General features: G+C 35.1%; 1 protein-coding gene across 1 annotated transcript; it reads left to right on the top strand.

Moving 5' to 3' along the window:
* The first annotated feature begins 5,721 nt into the window (after positions 1-5,721).
* LOC18016146 lies at positions 5,722-7,710 on the top strand. The gene has a single exon (XM_006398012.1). The coding sequence runs from the start codon at positions 5,722-5,724 to the stop codon at positions 7,708-7,710; it is 1,989 nt and encodes a 662-aa protein (XP_006398075.1).
* Positions 7,711-13,423: the final 5,713 nt, after the last annotated feature.

Here is a 13,423-nt window from a genome sequence, read left to right as displayed (position 1 = left end):
CCACATCATTGAGCGTCGATCATATCGGTGTCTTTATGTCTCATCAGAGGATTTTGTACAAACCGATGGAGTTGAATCTGTAGGGTCTGAACAAGAATCGACAGCCTGGTTTTTTACCTCTGGATCGCAGTTCCCATTTGCTGCATCCTCTTGATGATCTGTTACAGAGTCATCGATTGAAGGGTTTAAGCCGGAATCCAATGTATCAACCCTTTCTACCTCTTTCAAACATTCAGAGGTCATTACAGATGGTGATGATGACAATGACGAAGATGATGCTGATGACCGTGATTCTTGTTCACATTCAGGGTCTTCAATGGTCGTATGGCTGCTACTTCTGCTGTCAATAGCTCCTTCCATTGAACTCTCAACAATCTCTTTTTGGCAAGATTTCGCGTCCAATGTGTCTGTTATCTTCTCGTCTTGAACTTCTGATCTCAGACTCGCACACAATGATGATGACCGAGCTTGAATCCTGCATGGCATCAGAAACAAATAAATACATAACTCACGAGGTCCATGAAAGGATGGTTAATATTTTCATCCAGTACAATCAATTTAGTCAACTCTTAATGATGAAAACGTGAAAGTTTGTAGGTTGAAGGAGGAGAAAAAACGCTAAATTGAGGAGGAGAAGTAAAAAAATGGCGACAGAATTCTGTAAATTGAAAAAAAAGATTTAAAAATTAATTAAGAAATTAAATATTATGAAAAGGAAAGTAATATATTCTCTAGATCTGCTCATAGATTTTCGGAAATTCATTTAACTGAATTGTAGAATATGTATTCTATAATTGTAGAATAAAAGGTTTCCGTAGAAATGAAATTCTACTAAGTTTGTAGAACAAAGAGTTTCCGTAGAAACCCAATTCTACTAAGATGTGAATTATAGAAATATAATTCTACTAAACTGTAGAACAATGATAAATTTATAGAATATGGTTTCATATCTTTATAGAACATAGAAGAAATGTAGAAAACTAATTCTATATTTTTAGTAGAAAACTAATGAAATAGTAGAAAGCCTATTCTATAATTTATAGATTTATACAATGCATTTTCTACTAATTCGGAAAATATTTGTAAAATAAATGTTTAAAATTTTTGATAAAAATTATTATGTTACGGAAAGTCTTTGTAATTTTCTTTTTGATTTTTCCAAAATTTTTTAGACTATAAAACTATTTTTTTTAATTTTTGAAATCCTATAAAATGGTATTTATGTCCAAAAGTGGCCAAATTTGAAAAAATCTCAAGGGGACAATAATACAGTTTTTTTGTCCTATAAATATAATGGCCCCTTTTTTTTTGGGGGTTCCTCTCATGATTCAGAAACTCATGAAATTTGGTTTGCCAATTGCAACTAGTTTTCCTTTTCCTATTTTTTGCTTTTTTCTATTAGAACTCGGAATCAAAATGTCCTATATTCTCCGGTTTCAATTTGAATTCAAACCTCACGTTTATTCTTTGTGTAACATCCCGATTTCCGTATATATAAAAAAGATTATAAAAATTGATTTGGCTATCTATGTCAACAAAGTGCACTTATCTTTTCCGGTCAAGTGTGCTGAGAGAACTCCAGAATTAAGCGTGCTGATGCCTGTAATCTCAGGATGAATGACCTACCGGGAAGTGCTCCACGGTACTGTGTAAGTGAGGACAAAGCACGTGGAAAGATCATGTGGTTGATTGCAGGGACAGTAGACAAGTCTTACAAGCTTTCCGGACTAACGACCCCGACCGTCGGACAGTGGTGGGCCAACGGGCCTAGAAAGGGCGTTGAGACAACGGGCCTAGAGAGAGGATGTTGGGCCCACGTGCCTAGAGAGGGCGTTGAGCTCACTGGGAGAGGCGGTTGGGGGGCGTTAGGATTGATATCGCCGGTCTGCGTCTGGTTCCCAAAGGGAAGGCGAGATCGGGATGTTACATGTGGTATCAGAGCCGATACCCGACCACATGTGTGGAGTCATGTGGACTCACACCGTCTAGGGTGAACGATCCTGGTGCAAGCACTGTGTGAGTGGAGGGAGAATTCGGGGACGAATTCCTTGGAATTCGGGGAGAATTGTAACATCCCGATTTCCGTATATATGGAAAGGATTATAAGAATTGATTTGGCTACCTATGTCAACAAAGTGCACTTATCTTTTCCGGTCAAGTGTGCTGAGAAAACTCCAGAGTTAAGCGTGTTGATGCCTGAATAATCTCAGGATGGGTGACCTATCGGGAAGTGCTCCGCGGTACCGTGTAAGTGAGGAAAAAGCACGGGGAAAGATCATGTGGTTGATTGCAGGGACAGTAGACAAGTCTTACAAGCTTTCCGGACTAACGACTCCCGACTGTCGGACAGTGGTGGGCCAACGAGCCTAGAGAGGGCGTTGGGCCAACGGGCCTAGAGAGAGGACGTTGGGTCCACGTGCCTATAGAGGGCGTTGGGCTCACTGGGAGGGGCGGTTGGGGGACATTGGGCTAACGAGTCTAGAGAGAGGACGTTGGGCCCACGTGCCTAGAGAAAGCGTTGGGCTCACTGGGAGGGACGGTTGGGGGGCGTTAGGATTGATATCGCCGGTCTGCATCTGGTTCCGAAAGAAAAGGCAGGATCGGGATGTCACACTTTGTATGTTGGAGTTAAAACACAGGTTGCAAGATTTCATTCCCCAAAAATTACATAATTTAGAAGTGCATATAATTATAATTGATCAAAAGTTAGAGAAGCCTTATTTGGGATGGCAGAAATTGTAAATGACACATTGACTCACAAATTTATATATAGCTTACAGCACATATATCCATACTATTAGTTGGGAATAGGCGAATCCGAATCTTGGTTGCATCCGCCAGCTTGTCCACTAATTGATTTTCCTATATCAATGTGATCCATCAACCTTCTCCCTGCAATTTAAATTTTAAATTGAAGTTATATGCATTTCATTGACAAAAAAAACTATAACAGAAAAGACGTTATTTTACGTTTAACTTTCAGGCTTATTTATTCCAACTAATAATTAATATAAGTGTTAGATGAGATTGGCACACATAAAAAAAAATCTGTTAGATCTAACAGATGACGTTCCTCCTGGCCCTCACCCATAGCCCGATTATCATCCTAACAAAGTCAGGACAAATGTGGGGAAAACATTTTTCAGAAGGATGATCACACTACAAGAAAAAAAACTGATTCCGATGAATACAGGTTGTCTGAATCATCTGGTTGGAAAAAAAATCTGTCAGATTCCCAAAGATGGTGATTTTTGAGGAACTAATATTCCTGACGGATTAGTATATCGAAGAACTCTCGATCATTTTTATTTTTTTTCGGAGGACAAGTTTTTCTGACGGAATACCAATGAAAATGTTGCCGGACAATTCTCAAGAGATATCCGACAGCATATATATTTAGACAAATTATCATTTGATATTTTACGATCGATTTCTGACAATCCAGATATTAAAATAAAAAATAAATTCTTAAAATTTGAAATCCAGACAGATTTCTGACCAGACTTGTTTTTATATTTCCAATCGATTTCCGACCATATTTAAATTAAAATAAAAAACAATTTCAGTAATTTTCAAAATTATAATTAAAAAATATAAAAATTTAAATTTAATTGAAAATCAAATTTTATAAATAAAACTAAAATATTTTAAAAGAATAATTATCTAAATTACAAAAATAGAAATTAACTTTCGTATTCCAAATTTTCTGTTCCCGAACTTCGGGTTCCCATTCGTGGGAAATCAAGGAACGTTGCCTTCATCCAACTCACCATGGTTGTGACTTTCGATTTGGTCATAGTAAGCTCCTTTTGCGTAGCGTTTAGCTTCAGCTTCAAAGCTGCTGCTTTTGCCTTGAGCTATTTGTTTTGCTCGACAAGATCTTCGAGAAAAGCAGAACAAATCAAAGACTCCTCAGTATATAAAACTGTACCCAAACTATGTCGACGTCTTTTATTGACAGGAATTCCTGCACAAATAAAATAATAAGTTTTTAAATAGCAAAATTATAAAGGGAAAAACTAATTAAATGTAACTAACCAAAAAAAATTATCTTGCAAATCTGACGTTGATTTCCTCATGCCACAAAATAATAGGGGAAGAAGAGTCGCCTTGTGACTGTTGGCTGAGGTCGTCCTTTTTCTTCACCTTCTCGTAAATTTCACCAATGAGAGGATCCTGAATCACTCTGGTCCCTTTGTTCGTGTGTACATCTCCCATCAACTCAAAATGATTTGGACGCTTTCTTCTAGCTGGTTTGTCTATTAAAAAGAAAAATAATTAAATATTAATAATATAAATAAAATTGATCAGATTTCCAACGAATAGAAAAATATAAAAAATATTAACGGATATATTTTGTCGGAAATCGTTCAGAAATCTGATTAAGTTTTCAACCAATTTTTGACAACCTATTAAAAATAGATAAAAAATATTTTTAAAAATCGACCATTTATTATATTGGTCGGGAATCAGTCGAGTTTTCCGAGTATTGATATATGGTCGGAATTTGTGGGAATTTCGTCTGCGATACCGTCAAAAATTTCTAACCGATTGTTGGTCATCGAAAATTCTATCTGGAATTGTCTTGTTTTCTTGTAGTGTCACCTCGACTAAAGCTTGGAATCGCGAAAGTAAATCCCCATAACTCAAAATAAGTCGTGTAGGCACAACACCATCTGTGTGGAAACATCTCTCTTGACTCTCATTCCGATGGAAGATCTGCCAAGAGGGAATCATTCTAGTAACTTTTTAAAAAATTAGAGTCATTTTAGATAATTTCTCAATTAAAAATTTAAAATTTAAAGTTTCTATTTGTGTTTTAACGCTCTATTTATATTGGGGCCGACAGTTTTAGGGTGGCAAAACATATGTGATAGGTTATAAGACATAGCAGATACTCTTGCAAATTGAAAATCAGACATCAGCATCATGAACCACGGTCTTGTCCCTAAGAGCAGTCCCTACTACCATTTGATTTACTCAAACAAAGTTTACCTCACTTGTTTTCAAAATCGGAGATCGAGATCTCCACTCTGTTTTTGAAATATAATTTTATGTTTTTCTAAAAATTTCAGTTAACATACTTAATTAGATTGAATCACTAGCGGATCAAGTCCCTTAGGCAACCAAAAAATAAACAAACGGAAAATGTCCTTTTTTGTTAGACCAAGGGGACAAGTCTTGTGAGCGACTACCCTAATATAAAATGGATATAAAATTCAAGTCCTTATTAAACACTTCATTAACTTTGGCACGAAACATAATGGTGAATGGTTAGTGATTACTTCTCAGATCTAAAATTATTATTCTTTACGTTTCGAATTAAATTTTTATTGATACAATAATGTAACAACCATTAGTAGACCATTCAAACTCTATTAGAAAAAGAATAGTCGTTGCCATGTAAATCTTGTTTCGTTGATTTTAGTACTATATAAAATGGTGGATGGTTAGTGGTCTTAGATCCAAAGTTTATTTTAATATTATGCCACCAATATATAATTTAATAAATAATTGATCACTGGAAAAGTGATTATTGACTTTTTGTTTCAACGACTAATTAATTCAATATGACCATTCTCTTTTATATTCAGATATCATACAAAAGTTGGAATTGAGATTAGAGAAAGTTAAGCTCGAAATTTTACAGAAAAATAGCATACAGGTTGAAGATTATATCCAATCTATTTTTTGTTTCTTCTTTTTCTTTTCCTTCAAGCCATGGACCCTCTGAAAGTGGAAATACCCTTCCACGAGCATCCTTTGACCCTTGTGAAAATGGAGTCGGAGTGTAAATGGTGCAGACTCACATTTAAAGGTGTAATTGATGGCTACCAGTGCGATGAATGTATTTATGGTTTATTCCACAAGTCATGCGCCAAGAATGCAAACAATATCGTCCACCCTTCACAAAAATGTAGCAACACTCTTTATCTTACAATCCATTTTATGGGAGTAGAGAGATGTGCTTTATGTAGAGGGAAGATCCAGGGTGGCATGTTTTATGTATGTAACGACTGTGCTTTAGTTCCTAAAAGAAGATTTCGTTCTTCATCATTCCATTTCTATTGTGCGAAGTACCCACCACCGAAGGTTATTGATGTTCCTCAGCACCATCACCATAAACTCGAGCTAGAGATGACGCAGAGCTGCTTCACATGTGCTGCTTGCAGAAAGGATGGTGATGGATATCCCTACAAGTGTTATGAATGTGATTTGACATTCCATGTGGATTGCGAAAGGCATGGGGCAGAGATAAGGCACGCTTCCCACTCCTTGCACCCTCTAAAACTCTTCAAAGGTGAACCACCCGCTTATACTGATGGAAAATGTCGTTTGTGTGGAGAAAGGCTTGTCAATTCTGAAGTCTTTTATCATTGTTCCATTTGTAACTTTAGTCTGGATCTGCAATGTGTCCATCATCCACCGCCATTACATCTTCAAGACCTAAACACCCATGACCATAAACTCACCCTCATGCCAAAATCCATCTCTTTCACTTGCACCATTTGCGGGTTGAATGGAGATCGAAGCCCGTATGTCTGTCTTCCATGCGATTTCACTGCCCACAATGATTGCTCAGGATTCCCACTGGTTATCAACATCAATCGTCATGATCATCGCGTTTCTCGCACTTCTCTTCTTGGTGTCGTGAATGCAGTATGCGGAGTTTGTCAAAAGAAAATGGATTGGAGTTGTGGAGGTTATTCCTGTACGAGGTGCCCTGGTTCTGTGTATCATACCAAATGCTCTATAAGAAAAGATGTATCTGACGGAAAAGAAATGAAAGATGAACCAGAAGAAGATGAAGCTATTGAACCATTCAAGGTGATTGATGAAAATACCATACAACATAATCTCCATAAAGAACATAATCTAAGACTCGACAAGTCTGGTATCTTTATTGAGGAGAGAAGTTGTGAGGCATGCACTTATCCTATCTATCACCTTTCTTTCTACTACTGTGAAAGCTGTAGTTTCATTCTCCATGAAAGCTGCGCTAATCTGCCTATGCGAAAACGTCATGTGGTAAGCAATGAACAGTATACATTTAAAGCTAGACAAACTAGGTTTTTTGACTGTGATGCTTGTGGAATACTACATAATGGTTTTGGTTACTATGCTGGAAAGAGTGTATTAGATGTGCGATGTGCTTCAGTTATTGAGCCATTTGTGCATCAAAGTCATCCTCATCCCTTATTTTACACATCACCACGGGGGATTTGCAGTGCTTGCAACCAAGAGGCACATCATGTGCTCAGATGCGTGGAAGATGATTGTGGATACGTACTAGACTTCAAATGCGCTCTTTTACCATATGAGGTCAAGCATAGGGTCGATGAGCACTTTCTCTCTTTAAAGTACGGTGAAAACGCAAGTGGTAAATATTGGTGTGATATTTGCGAGAAAGAAACAGATCCAAAAACATGGTTTTACACCTCTAAGGATTGTGAGCTTACCCTGCATACGGATTGTGTGCTTGGCGGTTCTCCAGGTCTCCTGCCAGGATACACAGAGTGGGGCTCTTACCATGATGGGATTAGTACATATTATAAGGTTGTTCGTAACAATAGTATGTCTCGACCACTTTGCAATCAATGCAAGTCTCGTTGCATATCTCCTGTCATCTTGGAAGTATCGAGCAAAAGTTGCAACCCTGAAGAATATTATTGTGATGTTAGTTGTTTCGACCTGAAATATCCTGATTGATTTAGGTAATATTTGGTTATATAACTTCCTAATTTTGTTATATATCGAGGTGTTTTTTTTTTCTTCCATTTTTTCTTATTTATTTGATGAATGACCTTGACATTATGATGTATTTGAATGTACCCATGTTTGCTCTTGTATTATTTTACGCTTATGGTTTCGAATAAGCTCGAAATTAATAATGAAATTATGAGTTAATTTGCTATAAAAAGACAAAAAGATACATATGAATAATATTTATTTACAAAACTTTCATACTACGTCGTTTTAATCGTCAGCTACACTCACTAAAGCCATTGTGATTCACTTTCTCATTGAAAAATTAAAAATCATGTTTGATAAATTTTAGAGGAAACTTAGAAATATAAACAGGTTTTCTCAATTTTATTGAATAACCCATAGGCTTTTTTATACAAAGGTATAACTTGTATAACAAATTCTTTACATATTTCATAATAATTTCTTTGGTTTTTTAAAGCTCATTTCCAACTTTCTATTAGTATAATATTATCTGTTTTGAATTCAAGTGACAATGCTGACAGAATTGTGTTTAATTTTCTTTTCAAATGGCCTCTTACTAATTAGTATTGGACATTACTTATATATAGTAGATATTAAAATTTAATCCACACTACGTATGAGTTAAAAAAATTTCTGTATGTAAATTATTTGTTTTATATTCTCTCTATTAGTTGTTGTTTTTTTTTTTCAAGAAAATTAGAGAGAGAGAAAAACTTAAATGGATACCAAGATCAAGATGGTTTCGATTGATATAATGAAATGGGAATAAGAAAGTTACATTAAGTGGCAACTCCCAAAACTACATCTCTTTAAGTCATTATACACATATCACTATCTTACAAGAAATTCTTAGTTATACGAGCTCTCGGTTTCTATGTGACAATATATCAGGCTTGTGTTATGTGTTCTAATATCTCTTACCTATATACATACTTTTATTGGAAATACCGTAAAATGTTAAACATATCTTATATATAAAACTTGGCCAACTTTTTCTAGCTGTTTGCCACATCAGCATTGGAGAAAATACCACTTATCTATTTAAAATCTTAATTAAATAACAATTAATCACATTTAAAAAAAACATTAAAACACATTAATAAATATTAATATGTATATGAAAAAATTATTTAAATAAATAAAATTAAAATTTATTTTAAATATATTAAAACTTATAAATATTATATAATACAATAGTTTTTAAATGCACCATTCTATGTCCTTTTTCCAAGTGACTTAAACTACATTTTTAAACTGAAAATATAATTAAATTTTAATGTATGTGAAAAAAAAATATGAGACTGAATAAGTTAAGAAATTTAAAATAATCTTATATAAAACTCTAAGTAATAAAATTATAAGACTAAATACTTAATAAACGATTAAAAAGATAAAAAATATTTTAAAAATAATAGTAAAAAGAAGAGTGGATACATCAAAATGTCATACAAAGTTTTTTAAAAATTTTTTAAAAAATAGAATCAATAAAATATATATAACCAAAAAATTTCAAAATGGTAAATTTTTGTATGAGCTATTACGTTTTCATACATAAATTAAAATAGTAGATATTGAGTCCTTCATTACCGTAAAAGAAAAATCGGATTATTTGGCACAGGTGGAAGAGATTATAAATAATGTATCATCTAGAAGAAATCAAAGAAAATATAAATATTTTAAACAAAAAATATAATGATGGTAAAATGAAAACAAATTTTAAAAATGTATTATTTAAAATATAAATTAAAATAAGATCCGCGCGTATGCGCGGATTCTCTCATATTTCTCTCTTAAAGATCTGAGAGAAGTAGAAAAATCCCGCATATTGCTGTGATGGCGAAATATGAGGTTAAGAAACCAATATATGAGATTTCATTATTTTAAACATGGAAATATCAGATAACTAAAAAAAAAATATTCACATAACTTGAAAAAGTAAGCAGAAAAAAATAAATATGATATGTAATGAAAAATGGAACTTGGTGAAACTGATGAAAACTAGTCGGTGGGAGGATCATTCGCCGTCATCAGGTCCACGACCTCGTTTACTTTTCGATGGTTTAACTGGCCCCGGCACATTTTGATTAGAATAATAACCCATCATTCGCCTTCCTGTCATTTTTTTTTAAAGTAGTTAGTTAGAGTAAATTAGAAATTAGTAATATTTATTTAAATGTACACATGTACAAAAAAATACCTAGAAAGATATATGACATTAGTAATTTTAAGGGATAGAAAGACAAAAAATGTTATGTACTAAAATCTAGACTGATTTGCATATATGTAGTGATATACAATCTCGGAATTAGCCAACGTAGTCAAACCTCCATTGATTGAGTTATAATCAATTTCTCACTAATTTGATTTTTTTTTTTTTGTCAATGGGGTCCATTAGACGTTTGTCAACCCTTTGCGAAAAAAGTGGTGGCAAATTCTGATGAGAAAAAGCCATGTACTTATAACTTCTTAACTAAAAGTATTTCCGCCAATTTGATTTGATTTTGTCTCTTTTTGTTTATTTGTGCTAAAATCCAGTTTTAATCGTAGATCTTTGAGGTGGACCAGATTCGGATCCAAGATACAACTAGCAGAATCTGGATACATAGCTTTCGGATATCCAGACTTTATATATTTTCCACTCTTTAGATATTTTCCACTCTTATGTCTAACTCATCTACATTTCTAAGTAGAATAGCACATAGAAAAACAACTTTTAAACAATTTATATGTATTTTTATTATAAAAACAAATGATAAATGATATAAAATATTAACCCTACTTGTTTTTTTTTTTTGTTTAATTGACTCTACTTCTTTAACAAATTACTGATGAAAAAAATAATTTAGGATTCGAGATCCGATCTCAGATCCAATCTTATCAATTACAGTATAATATCTCTCTAATATTTGAATACATGACTTTTTACGTGAAACCTATCTATTTGATGTTCATCAATCTGAATTCGAGGTTTTTATTTAGTTGAATGTGCAAATATATTAAATATGTTTGGCATATGGAAATCAGGCCCGACTCAAGTATTCTCTATGAGCCTCGTTGACTTAAAAAATGGTGGAAAGCCTTTGTATATCTAAATAAATACAGACACCTTTCTTTGTCTCTGTGTTAATCAATGATAGACACACACAATACAAACTATTAATATATATAGAAAATATTATTTTAGATATTGCTGCATTGAAAAGAAAATAAAAACGTTAAAACATATTATATTATGAATATATATATATATATATATAATACATGATATAAAAACAAACAAAAAAGACATACATGATACATAATTGATGAAACTCTTTCCTTTGACTTGGGTATAGCTTCGACCTAGTGGTTGCAACCACCACCTTGGCTACTGCTTGATCCTTTTACACCCGTTCCACTCATCAATCTCCTCCGTATATTATAATATAAATTCAATTGAAAAACGAAAAAAGAAATCAACATATTTTATGTTTAGAAAAAAACTGATTGATAACTTTTTGTTTTTTTTTTTGAATGAATGTTAAATTTATTCGAACAAAAAAAAAACAGCGTTTCTACATCATCGTGCGAGCGTTTTTGCTACTTTGAAAAGAACTACAACATCACATAAAACTTATTCTAATGCAGAGTATGGACTGCAAACCAATATTGCAATCCTTCTTCCAACCTTTTGTCACCCATGGTTCGAATATTACTGAAGCAGTTTCGCATTTCTTTGTCAATAATCTGGTTCAGGCTTTGCTCTGTTACAGGAGCATTACCATGTCGTCTTGAATTCCTCTCTCTCCACACAACATAGAGCACTAAACTGAAGACATAGCGCAAGGTGAAGCTCTGCAGATATGTCTTATAAGGCTTTGATACAAGCTCTGTGACCACAGCCCAATCCGTTGAGAAATCCTGTTGCAGGATCCCTATAGAGGCTCGCTTCCATACTTCCTTCGAGAAAGGACATGTGAAAAAAAGATGTGCTCTAGTTTCCCATGGTTCTCGACAAAAAACGCAGGATGGAGAAATATTTGCATTCCAAGCTTGCATACGATCACCCGTAGACAACCGATTGTGCATAGCTAGCCATGTGATAAAGCTAAATTTAGGACAATGATGCCTAAACCAAACTCCTTGATGCCAATGTATTTTTGGCGATGCAATTCGCATCTGAGCTCTGGTTGCTGAAGTACTGAATATTGGCTTGAATTTGCCCTCTCGCTATTTCCATAGAAACACATCCTCATCATCCAATCTGTAACCCGTTTTGAAATTCTCGATCTCATCTTCCACCCTGTTAAGGATCAGGTTTCTGTGTCGACGTCTCCTATGCGTCAAAACTACCTCCTCGAGAGACGCCGTATCCGAAATCCCTAAATCAATAATACCTCACGCACCTAACAAATGCAAGATATTCCCCATCTTCGACCAGTTATCATACCAAAACATAATCGAACGACCATTACCCGGCAGGACACTAATGAACTGACTAGCTTTCTGTTGGAACAAAAGAATCTGCTTCCACATCCAAGAACCAGGAGAGCCAGGTGTAGGAGCTGGCGTCGTCCACAGTGAATCTCCTCGCATTAGATTTTATCGAACCCATCAGACCCACAAAGAATTCCGGGCTGTCAATACCCGCCATACAAGCTTGAGGACACATACTTCATTCGCCATACGGAGATTTTGTAAACCCAGTCCTCCTTCATCTCTCGGCTTACAAACCTCGTCCCATGCTAGTTTTGCTTTCCTGGTGTTTAAATCGGGACCAGACCAGAGGAATCCTAAGAAAATACGTTCTATTTCATCAATACATCCAGTTGGGAGTTTAAAAGCTTGCATCCAGAAGTTTGTCAAACTTGCAATGACCAATTTTAGCAACTGTAATCGGCCTGCAAAAGACAAAGCCCTAGCCGTCCATGAATTAATTCGGATCTTTATCTTGTCGATAAGAGGCGCATAGTCCAAAGATCTCATCTTCTTTGTAAGAAGAGGAAGCCCAAGATAACGAACAGGAAGCACATCAGAAGCAAAGGGAAAACTCTGCAAAATTTGATCTCTTACACCCTCCGTCACTCCTGCCAAATATATAATAGACTTCTCCACACTAATCCTCAATCCAGACATTTTCGAGAATTCATCAAAAACCTTTAGGATTCCTTCGATGGACTTAAGGGATCCATCCGAAAAAATCATGAGGTCGTCCGCGAAACACAAGTGGGTAAGCCCAACATTCGAACACTTTGGGTGATAACCAAAAATATTCTGATTAGCCCCCCTGTCAAGCATCATAGACAAAACATTCATACATATGACGAATAGGTATGGAGAAAGAGAGCATCCCTGGCGAAGACCCCTCGAACTCCCAAAGTAACCTGATAATTCTCCGTTCACCTGAATAGAGAACGACGCTGTCGAGATGCATAGATCCACCCAATGAATGAAATCCGACGGCAGGTTCAGAGCTTTCAGGATATTCAAAAGAAAGCTCCAATGTACTGAATCAAAGGCCTTAGAAATATCAATTTTCAGGGCACAGCGAGGCGAGATGGAAGCTTTATCATATCCAGATACCAATTCTGAGGCGAGCAAGAGGTTTTCTAACAGAAGTAGATCTTGAATAAAAGCTGTCTGGTTTGGCGAAATAAACTGAGGGAGGATCTTCTTTAATCGATTAGCCAAAATTTTTGAAATAATCTTGTAG

Source organism: Eutrema salsugineum, unplaced genomic scaffold, assembly GCF_000478725.1.
Source record: "Eutrema salsugineum unplaced genomic scaffold, Eutsalg1_0 scaffold_20, whole genome shotgun sequence".
In the NCBI taxonomy this organism is placed as follows: Eukaryota; Viridiplantae; Streptophyta; class Magnoliopsida; order Brassicales; family Brassicaceae; genus Eutrema; species Eutrema salsugineum.
The sequence above is the reverse complement of the archived record's forward strand: the minus strand, read 5'-3'. Positions and strand labels throughout refer to the sequence as shown.